Source organism: Lagenorhynchus albirostris, chromosome 1 (genome assembly GCF_949774975.1).
Source record: "Lagenorhynchus albirostris chromosome 1, mLagAlb1.1, whole genome shotgun sequence".
NCBI classification, from domain to species: Eukaryota; Metazoa; Chordata; class Mammalia; order Artiodactyla; family Delphinidae; genus Lagenorhynchus; species Lagenorhynchus albirostris.
In genome coordinates this window covers 163,982,520-164,004,439 of record NC_083095.1, presented here as the reverse complement: position 1 = coordinate 164,004,439, position 21,920 = coordinate 163,982,520, and the positions used below count along the sequence as shown (strand labels likewise).

Genomic DNA, 21,920 nt, shown 5'->3' with positions numbered 1-21,920 from the left:
GGGTATCAGAGAGTCGAAGCTGGCCATGAGGCTCGGGGCCTGAGGAGCTGAGAAGGCGGAGTAGCCGTCAGTGCAAGGGGGCAGGTCCCGGAGGAGAGAGTTTTGTGGGGAACAATCAGAAGCTCAGTAGACACACTGTTAGAGCTGTTAGACACGCTCGCGGAGGCAATCCGCAAGTCTGGGGCCCAGGATTCAGGGCTGCGTGTTTCCTCCTGCTCTGGGCGTAGCTGCCTCACCAGGTGGGGCCGAGACAGCTCAAAAGGGAGGGATTCTGTGCCTTCACCCCAAACTGAAGAGAAGTTTCCCAATCACGGAACTACGTGAGGCCCAAGGTCCCCTCCTGTGCACACGCTCCGTGGTCCTCCATCTGCTTTGCCCCACGAGGCTCCTGGAGTCTCGTTTACTCCAGGATTTGAGTACTGGGGAGCAGAGGCCTCACCCCCAGGCCTGGCCTTGCGTCCCGTGGGGAGGGCTCGGCGGTGCCCCCTGGTGGCTTGCTTGGGCCTGACATCCTCCTCCCTCCTCCAGCGGGACTGTCAAAACTACATCAAGATCCTCCTGCCACTCAACAGCAGCCACCTGTTCACCTGTGGCACCGCGGCCTTCAGCCCCGTGTGCACCTACGTTGTGAGTGCCCCTCCTCACCCCGGGCTCGCCTGCGGCTGGCCTGGGAACTGCCTGTCTTTGTGCCCCAGGGAGCTGGTCTCTAGCACTGACCCCTGCTAAAGGGCGGGGCCCAGGGGGAGGCTTCTTGACAGCAGTGGGCCCCGAGAGCCCTGAGGCCCAGCCCCAGCTCTGATGGCCAGGTTGCCCTGCAGGGGGCGGCGGGGGGTGGGATTCCCCAGGCACAGAAGTGCTGGCTGACCCACAGTCACGCCCTCTTGCTTCCTCCAGCTCTTTCCCCTGCTCTCACTCAGTTCCCGCCAGGCCACCTTGTCCATCCTCCTCAACACACGCATACCCTTTACACACACCTTCGTAAAGGGTGGCATTTTGAGGCTTTGGAGCAACCAGCTTTGGAGTCAGACATACCTGAGTTTAAATCGTCGCTGCCCTTTCCTGGCTCACATTGCGTTTCTAAGCCTCCTCTCCTCTCTGTTACGTGGGGCAACGGTGCCCACCACGTCAGGTCCTGGTGAGACGGTGCTGGGACTGTGCCCGGGGTGCCCGTCAGACCCCTCCCTTCTCTCCAGCACACCTCCCTGTTCTCCCGCCGAGCCCGCTCACTCCCTGGCGTGCCCCTGAGCTCTCCCGTCTGCTCCCCTGCAGAACGTGGAGAACTTTACTCTGGCACAGGACGTGGTGGGGAACATCCTCCTGGAAGATGGCAAGGGCCGTTGTCCCTTTGACCCCAATTTCAAGTCCACGGCCCTGGTGGTGGGTGAGTGTTGGGGGTCAGGGGGGCAGGACGGGCTCATTGAGGCTCCATGTGAGGGCAGGCAGGGGAGCAGGGTGGGCCCCAGGTCTGAGCTGGTGGGTCCATGCCACACCGATTCCCAGCGGGTGCGGCGACCCTGGGCTGCCCTCGGGTTGGCTTTTCTTAGTTCCTACTCCCTCCTCTGTCCTCCTCAAACAAGAAGGGCAGCACTCGTGTCACTCCGGGCCTTGAGCGGGAAGGGGCTGTGCTGAGGGCTCATTCCCATGGGCATGTCCTCTTGGCAGATGGCGAGCTGTACACTGGAACAGTCAGCAGCTTCCAGGGGAATGACCCAGCCATCTCACGGAGCCAAAGCCTCCGCCCCACCAAGACTGAGAGCTCCCTCAACTGGCTACAAGGTGAAGTCCTCTCGCCCCACCCAGTGGGCTGTCACGGGGCCTCAGGGAGGGGGCCCTGTCCACCCAGCAGGGCCTGAGAACAGAGTCTCGCCTGTCTGGGATCCCTGGGCTGACTCTGTGCTCCCCACTGGCCCCCACAGACCCAGCGTTTGTGGCCTCAGCCTACATTCCCGAGAGCCTGGGCAGCCTGCAAGGGGACGATGACAAGATCTACTTCTTCTTCAGCGAGACTGGTCAGGAGTTTGAGTTCTTTGAGAACACCATCGTGTCCCGCATTGCCCGTGTCTGCAAGGTGAGCAGGCCGGGCCATCCCAGAGACCCCGAAGGCTCCTCGGGTATAGAACCAGAAGGCCCCGCACCCGTGGCCTTCTCCTGTCCTCCAGGAGGAATGGCTTGGCTACTGGCTTTTCTCTCTCTCCTTTTCAGTTAAAATGTCTCTTTTTTTCCTCATTTATTTTAAAAAACATGAAAATGTAGAAAAGTACACACGAAAATCACTTACAAGATAAGAGGCACCGTGGTATCGTGATTAAGAGCATAGACTCTAGAGCCAGGCTGCCTGGGTTCAAACCCTGCAGGCCGTGTGATCTTGGGCAGTTTCCTTACTGAGAAATCAGTTCGTTTCCTTCTCTGTTCAGTGGAAATCATAACAAAACTCCCTCAGGGTTGTTAACGATCTGTGTAGGGCTTTTAGAGATGTGGTGAGCAACCACTTGTTGTCGACTATTGGTGTTATAATCCCACCATCCTACCACAAGAAGTTAGAGTGTTCCTTGCTTTTTTTTTTTTGGCACGTGTGTAAATACATACATATTTATATTATTTAAAACCATGTACAAACAAGAGTTATACTGTAATGTGATTCTTCAGCTCCCCTTTTTGCTCAGTGGTGAATCGTGACATCTTTCCACGTTTGTAGATAGACTCCCCTTCGTCCTTTTCCCTGGTGTCCCACAGTAAGGAAAGCGCTGTCATTTACTTAGCTAGCCTCCCGGTGAGGGGACCTGACGGCTGCCACCTCAAGTCTTCTTGATGTGAAATGGACTCAGGCCTGGCTTTGGGTCTGTCTGGCTCTTCCTGGCGTCTGTCTCAGCCACCGTTGGGGAGGGGGCAGCGAGGAGCACCAAGTGTCCCACCCCTGCTCGTGCCTAAGCCCTGGCCCTCACTCCCTCTCCCAGGGTGATGAGGGGGGCGAGCGGGTCCTGCAGCAGCGCTGGACGTCCTTCCTGAAGGCCCAGCTGCTGTGCTTGCGGCCTGACGATGGCTTCCCGTTCAACGTACTGCAAGACGTCTTCACGCTGAGCCCCAGCCCCCAGGAATGGGGTGACACCCTCTTCTACGGGGTCTTCACATCCCAGTGGTAGGGCCCCCAGGACCTAGCTGGGAACGGGGTTGGGGGGATGAGTTGGGGGCGGGATTGGGCCCCGCTGGCCTCATCGTGAGCCCCAGGGCTGCTGGGCTAATCTGGCCACTTCCTTGGTAGGCACAGGGGGACCACAGAAGGCTCTGCCATCTGTGTCTTCACCATGAAGGACGTGCAGAGGGCCTTCAATGGCCTCTACAAGGAGGTGAACCGCGAGACGCAGCAGTGGTACACCGTGACCCACCTGGTGCCTTCGCCCCGGCCCGGCGCGGTGAGTGCTGCCCCTGTGCTGGGAGGATGGGTCCCCAACTGTGCTGGGATCACTTGCTTTCTCTGAGTTTGTTTTCTCACCTTGAAAGTGAGGACGAAGCCCAGGCCTGCTTGTCTTTCTGAGTTAGATGTGACCATGAATGTCAAACCTGCTTTAGGCCAGGCAGGGGTGTCCCCCATCAGGACACTGACTGCACGTGCCTCTCCCCAACTCTGCCATGAGCTCCTTATTTATTTATTGAGTGACAGGCCATGGGGAAATAGTCCTTCTTTCCTTCCAGCCTCATGGGCTCCCCACAAAGCAGACCTTGAGGCAAGGATGTGAGTGCCAGCAGTTTTTAGGGGAGGTAATCCCAGGAAGAAGCAGGAGGGGACAGGATTGTGGGAGGAGGGGGCGGAGCTAAGAAAGTGTGTGTCACTGAGCTGCTGCTGCTGTGGGCACCTGGAGCTCGTTCCCTGGGGCCCTGGGAGGCTGCGTGGAGCACATCTCAGCATTGTCCCACTGGGGTGTTTGTCACCAATTCCTGTGCAGTTGAGGGTCACTCCAGGGTATTAATTCCTGGGGCTTTTACAGAGAATGACCTGGGGCAGAGAGAATCAGGAAGTGCCCCTGGCAATATGGGAAACTAATTGCAGGCACCCTCATGCCCCTATACTAGGAAGCCTTGGTCAGCCAGGGCGTCCTGAGAGAGCACTGCCAAAAGGATGCTACAGGAGCAGGAAGTGTGGTCATGCTTCTTGAGGCTTGCGGAAGGGGGTGGGGGAAGGGTGGGCAGGAAGGAGAGATGGTTGGTGGGCAGAGAGGGGGAGACCCTGGCAGCTGGGGCCCTTGGGCGCCCCACACCCTGGGCTTTGCCCTTAGGCCTGTAGATCAGTGCGCTGGCTTCGCAGAACTGGAGTGCTGTGCTGTGGCTTCCAAGGGCGGGGCAGGTACCCCTGCTGTTCACTGGGGAGATAGGGCCGGCAGTCCCAGTGGGATTTGCAGGACCCACATCCTGCTTGCTGCCCTGAGTGACACTCGCCTCAAGCCACCGCCTTCTCCTTCAGTGCATCACCAACAGCACCCGGGAAAGGAAGATCAGCTCGTCCCTGCAGCTCCCCGACCGTGTGCTGAACTTCCTCAAGGACCACTTCCTGATGGATGGGCAGGTCCGCAGCCGCCTGTTACTCCTGCAGCCCCAGGCCCGCTACCAGCGTGTGGCTGTCCACCGCGTCCCTGGCCTGCAGCGCACCTACGACGTCCTCTTCCTAGGCACTAGTGAGTGCCCACAGCAGGGCAGGCTCAGAGTCAACGGGGCTAGCTTTTGGGACATGGGCCTCAGGCTCTGCGCAGGGCCTGAGTGCTGTCCATGTTGCAGGTGACGGCTGGCTGCACAAGGCGGTGAGCGTGGGCCCCGGGGTGCATATCATCGAGGAGCTCCAGATCTTCTCATCAGGACAGCCTGTGCAGAACCTGCTCCTGGATGCCGACAGGGTGAGCAGAGGAGGAGTCCAGGCAGCGTGCTTGGGGTACCCGACCCCTGCCCCAGCCAGATGGAGAGATCCAGGCTTCTGGCATAAGCTCTCAGAATGTGGGGGCCCGGGAGCGTGAGAGGAGGCCCCCTGTGGGTGGCTTTTGTGTGCACTCGAGCCGGGTGCAGCTCTGGGTGGTGGCCCGGGCTGCCTGTGCCTGCTTCTCATCCCCCGTGCCTGTGCAGGGACTGCTGTATGGTGCCTCACACTCGGGTGTGGTCCAGGTGCCCGTGGCCAACTGCAGCCTGTACCAGAGCTGCGGGGACTGCCTCCTGGCCCGGGACCCCTACTGCGCTTGGAGCGGCTCCAGCTGCAAGCACGTCAGCCTTTACCGGCCTGCGATGGCCTCCAGGTGAGAGCTCCTGAAGGCCCCACCCACTTGTCCAACCCTATGCACTAGGCCTCCGAGTGCCTTCCCTAGGCCCTCTGTGGAATCACCACACAGCCTCATTTGTGTCCACTGTCTGGGAATAATTATTAATCAGCTCCCCTTCTGACTCTCATCAAGTGTTGTAGTTCAAACGATAAATTATGTTTGCCTTACCCATCTGTAAAGCAGAGACAAGATTTGGTAAAGTATGAAATATCAGAGCTATGAAAAGCTTTGCAGGAGAATGTCGATTGGCATGTGAATGTAGTTAAGGAACAAAAAAATAAGGGCTACATTACAGTCCCATTAAGGGAATTCCCTGGCGGTCCAGTAGTTAGGACTCTGCGCTTCCACTGCAGTGGTCACAGGTTCGATCCCTGATTGGGGAACTCAGGTCCTGCAAGTGGTGCGGCCAAAAACCAACCAACCCATTAAAAACTGTTTTCAAAATCACTTATTTAGATTTAAAATTTTCATATAGAAAAAAATAGAGATAAATAAAATTAAAACTACCCTAATCCTACCACCTAGAGAGACTTACAGTGAGATTTTAATATATATCCCCCCAGATTTTTCTACATATGTGTAAAATAAACAAAAATACACATATTTTAAGTAAACATGGGATCTGTCCTATTTGTAGTGTACATACTTCACTCAAGGGGATACCTGGTTCCAGTTTTATATTTCAAAACACCATGTATGCGTATACATATGTACACCTGAAGGCACACTCAAAAAAATGCTGCCTGCCATTCTCGCTGGATGGTTGATTGTGACTTTTATAATGTTTTTAGCCTTTGTGCTTTTTTTCCAGTTTTCTAAAAACAAATCAATGCATGTGCATTGCTTTAAAAGAGACAGGTATATACATACAGATAGAGCTGTCCTTCCAGACTTTTTCTAAGAGCTCAACTCAACTGCTTTTGTAATTCAGGGAAGTATTACAGTACCTTTTTTTTTTTTTTTAAATATTTATTTACTTGGCTGCACCGGGTCTCAGTTGCAGTACACAGCATCTTTCGTTGAGGCACAGGGGCTTTTCTCTAGTTGTGGCACACAGGCTCTAGAGCACGTGGGCTTAGTTGCCGCGCGGCTGTGGAATCTTAGTTTCCTGACAGGGATCGAACTCACATCCCCTGTGTTGGAAAGTGGATTCTTTACCACTGGCCCACCAGGGAAGTCCCTACAGTAACTTTTAACTGAAGTAAATACTGTGTAGACAGAGGAGATGCCGGCACAAACCCTGCGGGGTGGGGAATCCACCCAGGGAAGCCGCCTGCCTTTCACCCCCGCTTTGGGCCTGGTGGTCCCTGAGCCCTTCCCCAGGCCCACATCTGCAGGGCTGCGTGAGGGCATGTGCTGCACGGAGGGTGGGCAGATGCGATCTTGTGGGGGTTCCTGGCCCATCCCAGACTCTTCTTTGGTCCTCAGGCCATGGATCCAGGACATCGAGGGGGCCAATGCCAGGGAACTCTGCAACACTTCCTCGTCCAAGGCCCGGACTTTTGTACCAAGAGGTAAGGTGCCCCGTCAGGGTGGAGGAGATGTGGGGGGTCTAGTCTGCCTAGAAGGCTCCTGCAGCCACTGCTGTGTGATAATGCCTTTCCTCACTTCCTCACCTCTTTGGCCCTGCAAGCAGGACCCTGGCAAGTGAGACCCCCAGTCCCCGAAGTCCCCAGAGTTGCTGTTACAGCAGGAGGACCATAGCGCAGAGGGAGGTGGGTGAGCCTGGGGCTACCGTGGACATCAGCCCCCCTTTACCCGGGACTGTGCCTCCTTTGCCTGCAGGTGAGAAGCATTGTGAGCCAGTCCAGTTCCAGCCCCACACAGTGAACACCTTGGCCTGCCCCCTCCTCTCCAACTTGGCAACCCGGCTCTGGCTGCACAACGGGGTCCCCATTAATGCCTCGGCCTCCTGCCGCGTGCTGTCCACCGGGGACCTGCTGCTGGTGGGCAGGCAGCAGGAGCTGGGGGAGTTCCAGTGCTGGTCACTGGAGGAGGGCTTCCGGCAGCTGGAGGCCAGCTACTGCCCAAAGGTGGTGGAGGACGCAGTGGCAGACCGAGCAGACCAGAGTGGCAGCGTGCCCGTCATCATCAGCACGTCTCGGGTGAGCGCGCCGGCCGGGGGCAGGGCCAGCTGGGGCGCAGACAAGTCCTACTGGACCGAGTTCCTAGTGATGTGCGCGCTGTTCGTGTTCGCCATGGTGCTCTTCATTTTATTCTTCCTCTACCGGCACCGGGGCGGCATGAAAGTCTTCCTGAAGCAGGGGGAGCGTGCCAGCGTACACCCCAAGACGCGCCCAGGGGTACTGCCACCTGAGACCCGGCCGCTCAATGGCGTGGGCCCCCCTAATACCCCACTCGACCACCGAGGCTACCAGGCTCTGTCGGACAGCTCCCCAGGGCCCCGGGTCTTCACAGAGTCAGAGAAGAGGCCGCTCAGTATCCAGGACAGCTTCGTGGAGGTGTCCCCGGTGTGTCCCCGGCCCCGGGTCCGCCTGGGCTCTGAAATCCGGGACTCCGTGGTGTGAGAGCAAACTTCTAGAGGCAGCCTCCCTCTAGGGGCCAGGAGTGCTCAGAGAGGGTCGGCTGGACCCCTGCTCCTCGTGGAACACAGCCGCGGTGCCCAGCCCTTGGGAGCGATGGAGCCAGCTTGCCTGGTGTCAAGCAACAAGGCCCCTCCACCCCAGATGGCCACAGCCCCACAGGGCCTGGCTGAAGATCGGGGCCTGCCCGGGTGGGCAGAACAGTGCTCCTTATGAAACTGAGCCCTTTGTTTCAAAACAGTTGAAAATGTGAAACAAGAGAAAACAGTGAGAGAACACAGAATGCCATGCACACGGCCGGCCCAGTCTCCAGACTGGGAGGGCTCATCCAAAGTGGTCGTTGGAGACAGAGTTGGACATCCCACACCAACTGGCCTCTTCCACCTTCCGCCTTATCCTACTGCCACAGGCTGCCCCTTCTCACGGCAGAGCCAGGGGCCAGCTCGGGCTCCAGTGGGTCCAGCCTCGCCAGCTGGCCAAGTTGTTGCAGCCATCATCCTGTCACCTCAGGGACTGGAGGACCACACTGGCACCAGAGCCCTCACGACGCGCTGGGCTCAGACCCACCTCCTGGACCTTTCCGGCCTGTATCAGGCTGCGGCCACATGAGAGACAGAGGGCAGCGTGAGCCCAGGAGAGAGTATATGACAATGTACACCTTCCCTCGGAATTCCAGGAAGACTGTTGCCTGCCTTCCTCCATCCCAGCCTGCAAACCTGTGTCCCTTTTCCCCACACCTGCCCTGGCCTCCTCTTCAAAACCAGTCCCCAGTTCACCCCTACACCTTGCAGCCTCCACTCTAAGGGATGTTGATACTGCCCAGCACAGGGGCCCTGAGTTTATGTGGGTTTTGTATTCTTTTTAATAAAATGCACTTTACTTTTTTTTTTTTTTAATAAAATCTAAAGAATTGAAATTGAATCATGCCCCTTCCAAAAAGCAAAGGAGTGTTGCTTTTTGAGGCTGGTATAGTTCTTTGAGTTCTGGGAGGTTCTAGGCCTCCTCTTTCAGGTGCTAGTGGGCCAGACCCAGCCCAGCCTGGCCAACCACACCTCCCAGCAGAGCCAGGTTCTTAAAGTGGGGAGTTCAACCAACACACTGATGGGCGGGGGAGGGGATTTGTTCACTTTACTTCAGTCCCTTTACTTTGCATCCCCAGTTCAGTTCAGGGATGGGGCACAGGGGACAAGGTCTTGAGTTTTCTTGTTTTAACTTGAAAAGAATTTTTATCTTTAAAATGATCATACAGTAAAACTAACTTTTTTCTTTTAGTACACAGTTCTGCAAGTTTTAACACATGTATAAATTCATGTAACCACCACCACAAATCAGGATACAGAAGAGTTCCACCCCTTATGTTACCCTTCATACTCACACCCTCACGAGGGGTGGGAAGCATGGGGTACAGCCTGATTTCCTGCTCTCCGCTTTAGATCCTTATTCCCAGTGTGACCAAAGGCTCCTAGAAGTCCACTCCTTCCTCTGCCAGCGTTTCTAGTGTCACACAAAGGCCCAAAACTTCTAAACCTTTATTATTGACTAGTAGAAACACAAACAGCGATGACAATGACAGTGAGAAGGGGAGAAGCCTTGACATGGAGGACCTTCCCCTGTCCCAAGCAAGACTGCGCAGTGCCACCTCCAGGCTGGGCCAGCTTGGCCGGCCCTGGCAACACAGGGGTAACCTTGGCCGTGGCTCAGCAGTGGAAAGTTTCTTCGACAGGGTGCTGGGACACACGCTGTGGCTCCTGTCACAGGACAATCTTAAAGGAGCTGAACAAAAGAAGAATGCATTGGGTTTTCTGCTGGCAGAGGACGGTAGGGACTAAACCCAAACTTCCCTACATCTCCCCCAAGACCCTTTGGAATGGGCTGTGTCCCATATCTGTGAGTCCCCTCTAGAAGAAGAGCTACTCTACTACATTCAGAGAAAGCAGGAGGCTTTCTCTAACCCCAGGTACCGCCTCCCATAATAACGTCGCAGACTCAGTGCAACAAATGAGCACCACAGTCATACCTGGCAAAGTCTGGTGAGCGGGAGATGACATGCTGGAATTCAGAAAGATTGATGGTCCCATCCCTATCAATGTCAGACTCTTCTAGGATCTGGGAAAGGGAAAGCTTCAGGCCAAAGCCCAACCCTTCCCTCCTGCTCCCCGGCCCGGCCCAACCGAGCCCGGCCCCGTTGCTCACATTGTCGATGAGCTGCTTCATCTCTGAGGCACTGAGCCGTGTGTCCTCCCCCTCTCCCGTGAGGCAGTTCACGAGCTGGCTCAGGTCTTCTCTGTTCAAGGTTCCGTCATCATCAAAATCTAGAAAGCAGACGCAGGAAGCCAGAAAGGACGTGGTCAGGATGAGCTCCAAGCTCCTGACCCCCAGCTCCCAAGCAGTACCCCCACGAAGACCATGTTGGAAGGGGTGGTGTTCCACCGGCCCCTGGTTCTTACCGAAGATGCGGAAGGCATAGTGGGACTTGATGTCTGGGGTGGCTGTGTCACTGAATACACTGAGGAGGTCCAAGAAGTCCTCAAAGCTCAGGCTGTCTCTGGTTGGGGAAGTGGAGAAGACCCTGCAGATTCGCTCCTTGAAGGGGTTGGCCTAGGCAAGAAAGCCCTCTATGAATGCCACAGGATGCAGCCCAAGTCACACACTCAAACCCCACTGGGAAACTGGAGGGAACAGTTCAGGCTCTCGAGGGGAGAACAATCAGTGCTTTGGGGCCAGCACGGAGCTCAGGAGGACCAATGACCCAGCTGGGGATGGCTTCCCAGGAGTCAGAGCTTAACCCAAAGGCAGGCCTAGGAGCACAGAAGGAAGAGGAAGGCATCCTAAGCAAAGAGGACAAGATGGGCTGGTTATTTTAAAACACAAAACATTTCACTGAGCACTTACCGTGTTACAGGCACTAGGCCAGGCACTTTGCATAGCAATTTTCACAGCAGCCCTATGGAGAGCAATCAGCCTCTGGAACAGGGTTTCTCAAGCTTTAATAAGGTAATTCAACTCCTCTTAAAGGATAAAACTTGTTTGAACCTCCAAGAATATGTCTGAGAATCCCAGGTTGCACAACACCCTTCTATATAATTCCCTTGGATGATTTTGGTAAAGCCCTAGCCCCCAGGAAATCAGGGCTAAAAAGGGAAAAGACTAGAATGGGGACCAGTGACCACATGATCTCAAAAGGAGTAGCAGAGGGAGGCTGGGGGGCAGGCACCTTGAGCTCTGGAAGGCTGAGGATCTGCTCCAAGGACACTCGTGCCTGCAGTGACTCCTCCACACTCCGGTGCTCCTGGGGAAGAAGCTCACAAAACCGCCTGTGGGCTCTGGCAGAAGGAGGGGAACCTGTTGTTGTCCCTTCCTGAGTGTATTACATCCCCACTCCTTGCCTTGCTACCCATTATAAACCAGGTGAGGAGCTAAGCCCCACACACAGTATGTCTGAGTCTCAGGCATAAGCCAAGAGGAGATGTATCACAAGACAATATAGGCTGGGAGTCCATTCTTGCAATGGGTATTGACTGTGGGCCCACTGTGTCCCAGGCACTGGGCCCTGGTTCTAGACCTCCTGAGGGACAGAGAGGTCTGGGAAGGAGCCAGAAGTTGGCCCTGAAGAACAAATGAAAAGAGCTGAGCTGAAATCTCATTCTCATTTCATTTCAGGAATCTCCTGCTGCTCCTCAAAGCAGCTACCCTGAACTATCTCCTCCTTAGGCACCATCTCATTCCCACTGGGATTACTTTTGCCCAGAGAAGCTCAGTAATCTTCTCACTCAAGTGCCCTGGCCACATAAAGCTTGCCCACGGCTAGGAAGGGGTTTCCAGTCCCAGTTCAAATTCTCCTACTCAGTCTTAGGCAAATTATCAAACTGTTTCATTGTCCCCATACCTCCGTCGTGAGGGTTAAATTAGGTAATGTAGACAACCTCGTAGCACAGCCTGGCACATGGCAAGTGCTCAATAAGCGTTAACGGTTACTGTATTATTCAGGTAAAGGAGGAGCCAGGCTCCCCAAGTAGGTAAAGCAGCCCAGAACTACAGCAGCCCCTGCCGGACTGGAGCAGGAACTTCGGTTATGCAGAAGCCAGTAGGCGAGGTCAAAGAGCGCCCAACTTTGGCTGGAAGCTGCGAGGTGACTCCACGGTGCACAGCTGCGGCCGCCGGCGCCAGCGGGGAGGTCGTGCCGGGAAGAGGGCACAGCCTAGCGCCCAGGGCCCTGCACTCCAGTTCCGGGGCTCAGCTCCTGACCTCGGGCAGGCCCCTGCCGCTCCCTCTGGCGGGGCCTCAGTTTGCCCACCTGTAAGACAGAGCCTCCCCCCGCCCCCCACCCCCGAAATCGTCCCTAGAAGATCCCGGAGGTGAGGTTCGAGACAGCACTTACAGGAGGATCTCCTGTTTGGTCAGGAACGTCAAGTCCTGGAAGGCAAAACAAGACAGGGTGTCAGCGGGCGGCCCGGGGCCAGAGGCCGCGGCCGCTGCCCTGCCGCCGCTCGGGGACGCCCCCAACCGCCCGAGCGCAGGGCCGCGCGCAAACTCCCTGGGAACTGGCGTCTCACGCACCTGGTACTCGACCAGCAGCTCCTTGGACAGGCGACTGCCCGAGCCCCCCATTGCCGCGCCGCGCGTACCGCTCCGCCAACTCCTCTCGGGACGCCGGTAACTTTCTCACTTCCGCCCTCGGGCCGCGTCACCGCCCAGTCCCCGCGGCAACCGCTCCTGCGGCTACCGCCCCCAGGCCCGCCCCCTCCTTTAAAGTTCCCAGGCGCTCCCCGCCCGGTTCAGCCAGCTGGATCCCGGCTCTAGGCAGTTCCCGGCGAGCTGGAGGCGGGGCCCGCGGCGGGGCCGGACGTTCCAGGGCGGAGCCCAGGCCGCACGACCCCGCCTCCTGGATGGGCGGGACGGGCCGCGCCGCGTGCCTGCGTGCAGCTTGCGCAGGCGTTAAGGGTGCCACGACCTCGCTATGGCCCCGGCACGATTTCGGGGGAAGGCGAGCGTGTTCGCCTCACCTGCATTGCGTGGCGGCGGGGACGGGGCGGCTTTGTGTGGAGACCGGTAAGGGGCATTAGGGAAGTGTTTGGAGCAAGGGTAACCGAGAAACCTTGTGACTCGCTGAGTGGCCCGAGGCGGTCGGCTGCCCCTCTGCCCAACGAGGACTCTTCCACTCAGACGTTACCACCGAGCACCTGCCGTACGTGTTGCAACCCTCATACCACCTCTCCAGAAATAACCATAACCTTTCTGCCTACTGAGGCCGTTTACTGAGGGCCCACTGAAGCGCTCTGCATAGCTTCAGTTCTTACAACAGTTCTGCAAGGTAAGTTACCGTTTTACAAATTTGGAAATGCAGAGGCTCAGGGGAGTTCAGTGACTTGTCAAGACTCGGTCATTTACAAAGCCGTCTCTCCAGTCTAAGGCTCTTTTCAAGAATCCGCCCTGCTGTACTCATTCCAGCCTACATGCTGTCCTCTGACCCCACCCTGCGTCCAGACTGCATGCTGGGGGAGGCAGGGATCGAAGCTGACCTGTTTGCTCTTGTCCCCTCTCAACTCCTAGGACAAAGCTTGACACATGGTAGGCTCTCAATATTTATTGGATGCATGCATGAATGAATTAACCTACACTGTTCCAAAAGGTGAGGATCACAAGCTACTGCGTGGAGGAGGTGGAGGTGCGGTTAATTTTTTTTTCCCACATCTTTAATGGAGTATAATTGCTTTACATTGTTGTGTTAGTTGCTGCTGTATAACAAAGTGAATCAGCTATACATATACATATATCCCCATATCTCCTCCCTCTTGCGTCTCCTTCCCACCCTCCCTATCCCACTCCTCTAGGTGGTCACAAAACACCGAGCTGATCTCCCTGTGCGATGCGGCTGCTTCCCACTAGCTATCTGTTTTACATTTGGTAGTGCATATATGTCCATGCCACTCTCTCACTTCGTCCCATCTTACCCTTCCCCCTCCCCGTGTCCTCAAGTCCATTCTTTACGTTTATGTCTTTATTCCTGTCCTGCCCCTAGGTTCTTCAGAACCATTTTTTTTTAAGATTCTATATATATGTATCAGCATATGGTATTTGTTTTTCTCTTTCTGACTTACTTCACTCTGATAAAAGACTCTAAGTCCACCCACCTCACTACAAATAACTCAATTTCGTTTCTTTTTATGGGTGAGTAATATTCCATTGTGTATATGTGCCCATCTTTTTTTTTAATTTATTGATTTTTTTATTTTTGGCTGCATTGGCTCCTTTGTTGCTGTGCACGGGCTTTCTCTAGTGGTGGCGAGGAGGGACTACTCTTCGTTGTGGTGCGCGGCCTTCTTGCTGTGGTGGCTTCTCTTGTTGCGGAGCACGGGCTCTAGGTGCACGGGCTTCAGTAGTTGTGCCACGTGGGCTCAGTAGCTGTGGCTCGTGGGCTCTAGAGCGCAGGCTCAGTAGTTGTGACGCACAGGCTTAGTTGCTCTGTGGCATGTGGGATCTTCCCAGACCAGGGCATGAACCCATGTCCCCTGCATTGGCAGGCGGACTCCTAACCACTGTGCCACCAGGGAAGCCCATGCCACATCTTCTTTATCCATTCATCCATCAATGGACACTTAGGTTGCTTTCCATGTCGTGGCTATTGTAAATAGTGCTGCAGTGAACATTGTGGTACATGACTCCTTTTGAATTATGGTTCTCTCAGTATTTGCCCAGTAGTGGGATTGCTGGGTCATTTGGTAGTTCTATTTAGTTTTTTAAGGAACCTCCATACTGTTCTCCATAGTGGCTGTATCAATTTACATTCCCACCAGCAGTGCAAGAGGGTTCCCTTTTCTCCACACCCTCTCCAGCATTTATTGTTTGTTTGTTTGTTTGTTTTTTTAATTCAAAACTATATTTGCAGTTTCTAAAATGCTGATCCATAGACCACTCTCTCGTTACACACGTGCACCAATGGAAAAGCAAAGAGAACCCTGGTCATCCCACGAGAGGAACAGCTCCTCATCCAACAGTCTTCAGAAGGCTACACGTGCAGTCCCTGCGCCCGTCCAGGTGGCGATGCAATAAATACACAGCTCGCCCTGCTCGCTTCGGTCCAGCCAGGCCCGCCACTACCTGTTGTAGGCCCACTCCTTTTTGGACTTCTCCAGGGCCTTGTCCATGGTCTTCTCGTTCTCCCCTCAACATTTGGGGCAGTACCACTTGCCCTTGGGTTTATGGTTCAGCCCCACGCAGGAGAAGTGGAACCACTCGATGGGGCACTCGTCATTGTCACAGCCGATCATCTCTCCATAGGAGACCTGATTGCACAGACAGTACGTGGGCTCGTTCAGGTCAATGGGAAGGTCCGCAGGGGATGCTTCCCTCTCGGCTTTGGCCTTGGAGCGTTTCTTCTTCTTGGAGGCCTTCGCCTTCTTCTCTGTAGATTTTTTGATGATGGCCATTCTGACCCGTGTGAGGTGATACCTCATTGTAGTTAGATTTGCATTTCTCTAATGATTAGTGATATTGAGCATCCTATCATGTGTTTGTTGGCAATCTGTATATCTTCTTTGGAGAAATGTCTGTTTAGGTCTTCTGCCCATTTTTGCATTGGGTTGTTTGTTTTTTTGATACTGAGCTGCATGAGCTGCTTGTATATTTTGGAGATTAATCCTTTGTCAGTTGCTTCACTTGCAAATATTTTCTCCCATTCTGAGGGCTGTCTTTTTGTCTTGTTTAAGGTTTCCCTTGCTGTGCATAAGCTTTTAAGTTTCATTAGGTTTCATATGTTTATTTTTGTTTTTACTTCCATTTCTCTAGGGGATGGGTCAAAAAGGATCTTGCTATGATTTATGTCATAGAGTGTTCTGCCTGTATTTTCCCCTAAGAGTTTTATAGTGTCTGGCCTTATAGTTAGGTCTTTAATCTACTTGAGGTTATTTTTGTGTATGGTGTTAGGAAGTGTTCTAATTTCATTCTTTTACATGTAGTTGTCCAGTGTTCCCAGGACCACTTATTGAAGAGACTGTCTTTTCTCCATTGTATATTCTTGCCTCCTTTATCAAAGATAAGGTGACCATATGTGCATGAGTTTATCTCTGGGCTTTCTATCCTGTTCCATTCTGTCCTTTCTATCCTGTTCCTGTTCTATCCTGTTCCATTGATCTATATTTTTGTTTTTGTGCCAGTACCATACTGTCTTGATTACTGTAGCTTTGTAGTATAATCTGAAGTCAGGGACCCTGATTCCTCCAGCTCCATTTTTCTTTCTCAAGATTGCTTTGGCTTTTCAGGGTCTTTTGTGTTTCCATACAAATTGTGAAATTTTTTGTTCTAGTTCTGTGAAAAATGCCATTGATAGTTTGATAGGGATTGCATTGAATCTGTAGATTGCTTTGGGTAGTAGAGCCATTTTCACAGTGTTGATTCGTCCAATCCAAGAACATGGTATATCTCTCCATCTGTTTGTGTCATCTTTAATTTCTCTCATCAGTGTCTTATAATTTTCTGCATACAGGTCTTTTGTCTCCTTAGGTAGGTTTATTCCTAGGTATTTTATTCTTTTTGTTGCAGTGGTAAATGGGAGTGTTTACTTAATTTCTCTTTCTATCTTTTGTTGTTAATGTATAGGAATGCAAGAGATTTCTGTGCATTAATTTTGTATCCTGCCACTTTACCAAATTCATTGATTAGCTCTAGTAGTTTTCTGGTAGCATCTTAAGGATTCTCTATGTAAAGTATCATGTCATCTGCAAACAGTGACAGTTTTACTTTTTCTTTTCCAATTTGTATTCCTTTTATTTCTTTTTCTTCTCTGATTGCTGTGGCTAAAACTTCCAAAACTATGTTGAATACTAGTAGTGAGAGTGGGCAACCTTGTCTTGTTCCTGATCTTAGTGAAAATGGTTTCAGTTTTTCACCATTGAGAACAATGTTGGCTGTGCGTTTGTCATATATGGCCTTTATTATGTTGAGGTAAGTTCCCTCTGTGCCTACTTTCTGGAGAGTTTTTATCATAAATGGGTATTGAATTTTGTCAATAGCTTTTTCTGCATCTGTTGAGATTATCATATGATTTTTATCCTTCAGTTTATTAATATGGTGTATCACATTGATTGATTTGCGTATATTGAAGAATCCTTGCATTCCTGGGATAAACCCCACTTGATCATGGTGTATGATCCTTTTAATGTACTGCTGGATTCTGTTTGCTAGTATTTTGTTGAGGATTTTTGCATCTGTGTTCACCAGTGATATTGACCTGTAGTTTTTTTTTTTTGTGACATCTTTGTCTGGTTTTGGTATCAGGGTGATGGTGGCCTCGTAGAATGAGTTTGGGAGTGTTCCTCCCTTTGCTATACTTTGGAAGAGTTTTAGAAGGATAAGTGTTAGCTCTTCTCTATATGTTTGATAGAATTCACCTGTGAATCCATCCGGTCCTGCACTTTTGTTTGTTGGAAAATTTTTAATCACAGTCTCAATTTCAGTGCTTGTGATCGGTCTGTTTATATTTTCTGTTTCTTCCTGGTTCACTCTTGGAAGGTTGTGCTTTTCTAAGAATTTGTCCATTTCTTCCAGGTTGTCCATTTTATTGGCATATAGTTGCTTGTAGTGATCTCTCATGATCCTTTGTATTTCTGCAGTGTCAGTTGTTACTTCTCCTTTTTCATTTCTAATTCTATTGATTTCACTCTTCTCCCTTTTTTTCTTGATGAGTCTGGCTAATGGTTTATCAGTTTTGTTTATCTTCTCAAAGAACCAGCTTTTACTTTCATTGATCTTTGCTGTCATTTCCTTTATTTCTTTTTCCTTTATTTCTGATCTGATCTTTATGATTTCTTTCCTTTTGCTAACTTTGGTGGGTTTTTTGTTCTTCTTTCTCTAATTGCTTTAGGTGTAAGGTTAGGTTGTTTATTTGAGATTTTTCTTGTTTCTTGAGGTAGGATTGTATTGCTGTAAACTTCCCTCTTAAAACTGCTTTTGCTGCATCCCATAGGTTTTGGGTTGTCATGTTTCCATTGTCATTTGTTTCTAGGTATTTTTTGATTTCCTCTGATTTCTTCAGTGATTTCTTGGTTATTTAGTATTGTTTAGTCTCCATGTGTTTGTATTTTTTACAGATCTTTTCCTGTAATTGATATCTAGTCTCATAGCGTTGTGGTCAGAAAAGATACTTGATACAATTTCAATTTTCTTAAATTTACCAAGGCTTCATTTGTGACCCAAAATATGGTCTATCCTGGAGAATGTTCCATGAGCACTTGAGAAAAATGTGTATTCTGTTGTTTTTGGATGGAATGTCCTATAAATATCAATTAAGTCCATCTTGTTTAATGTATCATTTAAAGCTTGTGTTTCCTTATTTATTTTCATTTTGGATGATCAGTCCATTGGTGAAAGTGGGGTGTTAAAGTCCCCTACTATTTTTGTGTTACTGTCAATTTCCCCTTTTATGGCTGTTAGATTTGCCTTATGTATTGAGGTGCTCCTATGTTGGGTGCGTAAATATTTACAATTGTTATATCTTCTTCTTGGATTGATCCCTTGATCATTATGTAGTGTCCTTCTTTGTCTCTTGTAATAGTCTTTATTTTAAAGTCTGTTTTGTCTAATATGAGAATTGCTACTCCAGCTTTCTTTTGATTTCCATTTGCATGGAATATCTTTTTCCATTCCCTCACTTTCAGTCTGTATGTGTCCCTGGGTCTGAAGTGGGTCTCTTGTAGACAGCATATGTACGGGTCTTACTTTTGTATCTATTCAGCCAGTCTGTGTCTTTTGGTTGGAGCATTTAATCCATTTACATTTAAGGTAATTATCGATATGTATGTTCCTATTACCATTTTCTCAATTGTTTTGGGTTTGTTATTGTAGGTCTTTTCCTTCTCTTGTGTTTCCTGCCTAGAGAAGTTCCTTTAGCATTTGTTGTAAAGCTGGTTTGGTGGTGCTGAATTCTCTTACCTTTTGCTTGTCTGTAAAGGTTTTTTTTTGGGTTCGCGGGCCTGTCAGTGTTGTGGCCTCTCCCGTCGTGGAGCACAGGCTCCGAACGCGCAGGCTCAGCGGCCATGGCTCACGGGTCCAGCCGCTCCGCGGCATGTGGAATCTTCCCGGACCGGGGCACGAACCCACGTCCCCTGCATCGGCAGGCGGACTCTCAACCACTGCGCCACCAGGGAAGCCCAGTGTAAAGGTTTTAATTTCTCTGTCGAATCTGAATGAGATCCTTGCTGGGTAGAGTAATCTTGGTTGTAGGTTTTTCCCTTTCATCACTTTAAATATGTCCTGCCACTCCCTTCTGGCTTGCAGAGTTTCTGCTAAAAGATCAGCTGTTAACTTTATGGAGATTCCCTTCTGTTATTTGTTGCTTTTCCCTTGCTGCTTTTAATATTTTTTCTTTGTGTTTAATTTTTGATAGTTTGATTTATATGTGTCTTGGCATGTTTCTCCTTGGATTTATCCTGTATGGGACTCTCTGCGCTTCCTGGACTTGATTGACTCTTTCCTTTCCCATATTAGGGACGTTTTCAACTATAATCTCTTCAGATATTTTCTCAGACCCTTTCTTTTTCTCTTCTTCTTCTGGGACCCCTATAATTCTAACGTTGGTGCGTTTAATGTTGTCCCAGAGGTCTCTGAGACTGTCCTCAATTCTTTTCATTCTTTTTTCTTTATTCTGCTCTGTGGTAGTTATTTCCACTATTTTATCTTCCAGGTCACTTATCCGTTCTTCTGCCTCAGTTATTCTGCTATTGATTCCTTGTAGAGAATTTTTTATTTCATTTTTTGTGGTGTTCATCATTGTTTGTGTGCTCTTTAGTTCTTCTAGATCCTTGTTAAATGTTTCTTGTATTTTCTCCATTCTATTTCCAAGATTTTGGATCATCTTTACTATCATGACTCTGAATTCTTTTTCAGGTAAATTGCCTGTTTCCTCTTCATTTGTTTGGTCTGGTGGGTTTTTGCCTTGCTCCTTTATCTGCTGCGTATTTCTCTGTCTTTTCATTTTGCTTAACTTACTGTGTTTAGGGTCTCCTTTTCGCAGGTTGCATGTTCGTAGTTCCTGTTGTTTTTGGTGTCTGCCCCCAGTGGGTAAGGTTGGTTCAGTGGGTTGTGTAGGCTTCCTTGTGGGGGGGACTGGTGGATGAGGTTGGATCTCGTCCTTCTGGTGAGCAGGACCATGTCCAGTGTTGTATTTTGGGGTGTCTGTGAACTTAGTATGATTTTAGGCAGCCTCTCTGCTAATGGGTGGGGTTGTGTTCCTGTCTAGTTGTTTGGCATGGGGTGTCCAGCACTGGAACTTGCTAGTCGTTCAGTGGATCTGGGTGTTAGTGTTGAGATGAAGTTCTCTGGGACAGCTCTCGCCGATTGATATTACATGGGGCCAGGAGGTCTCTGGTGGTCTAGTGTCCCGAACTCGGCTCTCCCACCTCAGAGGCTCCGGCCTGGTAGCCGGCCGGAGCACCAAGACCCTTTCCACCACATGGCCAGGTACGTGGGGAGTTTTTTGCCTTTTGGGAAGTCTGAGGTCTTCTGGCAGCATTCAGAAGGTGTTCTGTAGGAGTTGTTCCACATGTAGATGTACTTTTTTTTTTTTTTTCGGTATGCGGGCCTCTCACTGTTGTGGCCTCTCCCATTGCGGAGCACAGGCTCCGGACGCGCAGGCTCTGCAGCCATGGCTCACGGGCCCAGCCACTCTGTGGCATGTGGGATCTTCCCGGACCGGGGCACGAACCCGTATCCCCTGCATCGGCAGGCGGACTCTCAACCACCGCGCCACCAGGGAAGCCCTAGATGTACTTTTGATGTATTTGTGGGGATGAAGGTGATCTCCATGTCTTACTCCTCCACCATCTTGAAGGTACTCTCTGATCCATGTCTGAAGCTTCCAGTTCTGAAGCTTTGACAGCATTTCCTTCCCTCCATTCACAGCCACGTTTCTCTGCTAGCCTATTGTTGGCAGGAGCCATTTCCTCACAAGCTAGTGGACTGAGCAGGTCACTTCCTCACTGCTTGTTGGCTGGAAGTCTCAATCAATTCTTTGCCATTTGAGTCTTTCCATAAGGTACCTTACACAGCAGGTGGCTTCCATGTATATATGTCTCTGCAGATTCTCTCCCTGGTAGGCTGGTCTCGCACCAGCGTTCGCTGCCAGTCATGGAACTTCCAGAAGCTGAGGAGGCATGCTCCGAGGTTAATTATCTTTTATTGTTGTTTGTTTTCAGCTTTAATGAGGTATAATTTTTTTAATACAAATTTATTTATTTATTTATTTTTGGTTGCCTTGGGTCTTCATTGCAGTGCACGGGCTTCTCATTGTGGTGGCTTCTCTCGTTGCGGAGCTCGGGCTCTAGGCGTGTGGGCCTCAGTAATTGTGGCTTATGGGCTCTAGAGTGCAGGCTCAGTAGTTGTGGCGCACAGGCTTCGTTGCTCCATGGCATGTGGGATGTTCCCGGACCAGGGCTCGAACCCGTGTCCCCTGCATTGGCAGGTGGATTCTTAACCACTGTGCCACCAGGGAAGTCCATAAATTATTAAATAGTTATTCTGAGTCATCCAGCAGTCCCTGGTAAGTCTGGTTAGCGTATTGTCCTTCCTGTGCCTGATCAACCCTTGACACAGTGATAAAACTGAGTGGCTGATTTAAAAATAACTCGTAGTGCTATTTTTAAACAAAACAATTATTTTGTTTCTTGGTTGGATCTTTCAAAGGTTTGTTCATTGATCTTTTTTTTTTTTTTTTAAATTATTTATTTATTTATTTATTTGCGGTACGCGGGCCTCTCATTGCGGAGCACAGGCTCTGGACGCGCAGGCTCAGCGGCCATGGCTCACGAGCCCAGCCGCTCTGCGGCATGTGGGATCCTCCCGGACTGGGACGCGAACCCGCGTCCCCTGCATGGGCAGGCAGACTCTCAACCACTGCGCCACCAGGGAAGCCCACATTGATCATTTTTTTATTAAAATACCCTCCCTTGGATTTGTGAATTCTAACTTTTTTTTTGTTTTCCAAGACATTTCATTCCCTGCTTGTAATATTATTTCCCTCTTCCTCTTTTCCTTGAGACATTGCATAGGATGGCCACACAGGGTTTGTCTGACGTGGTGATATTTGTTG

At 51.0% G+C, this 21,920-nt stretch overlaps 3 protein-coding genes and 1 pseudogene across 11 annotated transcripts in view; 2 read left to right on the top strand and 2 right to left on the bottom strand.

The window, feature by feature from the left end:
- The window catches only part of SEMA4B (semaphorin 4B), a 92,399-nt gene extending 83,638 nt beyond the window's left edge, over window positions 1–8,761 (top strand). For all 3 annotated transcript variants that reach the window (XM_060158558.1, XM_060158569.1, XM_060158578.1), the window contains 11 exons: window positions 529–627; window positions 1,270–1,381; window positions 1,663–1,776; window positions 1,917–2,068; window positions 2,955–3,136; window positions 3,260–3,410; window positions 4,457–4,667; window positions 4,768–4,883; window positions 5,107–5,273; window positions 6,726–6,811; window positions 7,083–8,761. In XM_060158558.1, the coding sequence (XP_060014541.1) occupies window positions 529–627; window positions 1,270–1,381; window positions 1,663–1,776; window positions 1,917–2,068; window positions 2,955–3,136; window positions 3,260–3,410; window positions 4,457–4,667; window positions 4,768–4,883; window positions 5,107–5,273; window positions 6,726–6,811; window positions 7,083–7,825 (2,133 nt within the window). In that variant the 3' untranslated portion in view covers window positions 7,826–8,761. The remainder of the gene's footprint in view (window positions 1–528; window positions 628–1,269; window positions 1,382–1,662; window positions 1,777–1,916; window positions 2,069–2,954; window positions 3,137–3,259; window positions 3,411–4,456; window positions 4,668–4,767; window positions 4,884–5,106; window positions 5,274–6,725; window positions 6,812–7,082) is intronic.
- Window positions 8,762–9,355: 594 nt separating this feature from the next.
- CIB1 (calcium and integrin binding 1) lies at window positions 9,356–12,550 on the bottom strand. The gene is made up of 7 exons (XM_060158735.1): window positions 12,398–12,550; window positions 12,219–12,253; window positions 11,055–11,163; window positions 10,288–10,438; window positions 10,034–10,152; window positions 9,858–9,946; window positions 9,356–9,613 (listed from the first exon to the last, which is right to left on the bottom strand). Exons 1-7 carry the CDS (start codon window positions 12,446–12,448, stop codon window positions 9,592–9,594), a joined length of 576 nt encoding a protein of 191 aa, XP_060014718.1. The 5' UTR covers window positions 12,449–12,550; the 3' UTR covers window positions 9,356–9,591.
- GDPGP1 (GDP-D-glucose phosphorylase 1) overlaps window positions 12,551–21,920 on the top strand; it is a 16,362-nt gene continuing 6,992 nt past the window's right edge. Inside the window, exons 1-2 of one of the 7 annotated variants that reach the window (XM_060158652.1) lie at window positions 12,551–13,151; window positions 13,251–13,408. In XM_060158652.1, the coding sequence (XP_060014635.1) occupies window positions 13,406–13,408 (3 nt within the window). In that variant the 5' untranslated portion in view covers window positions 12,551–13,151; window positions 13,251–13,405. Of the gene's footprint in view, window positions 13,152–13,244; window positions 13,506–21,920 lie in introns of all 7 variants that reach the window. The other 6 variants (XM_060158661.1, XM_060158707.1, XM_060158671.1 and 3 more) reach the window with 6 other exon arrangements.
- LOC132514618 (inhibitor of growth protein 1-like) overlaps window positions 14,935–21,920 on the bottom strand; it is a 7,371-nt pseudogene continuing 385 nt past the window's right edge.

Coding starts and splice junctions, on each gene's coding strand:
- CIB1 (XM_060158735.1), bottom strand. CDS start 12,448: ATGGGGGGCTCGGGCAGTCGCCTGTCCAAGGAGCTGCTGGTCGAGTAC. Junction 11,164..12,218: donor ACCAAACAGGAGATCCTCCT/GTAAGTGCTGTC, acceptor TCCTTCTGCCAG/AGCCCACAGGCGGTTTTGTG. Junction 9,947..10,033: donor TGAAGCAGCTCATCGACAAT/GTGAGCAACGGG, acceptor TCCCTTTCCCAG/ATCCTAGAAGAGTCTGACAT.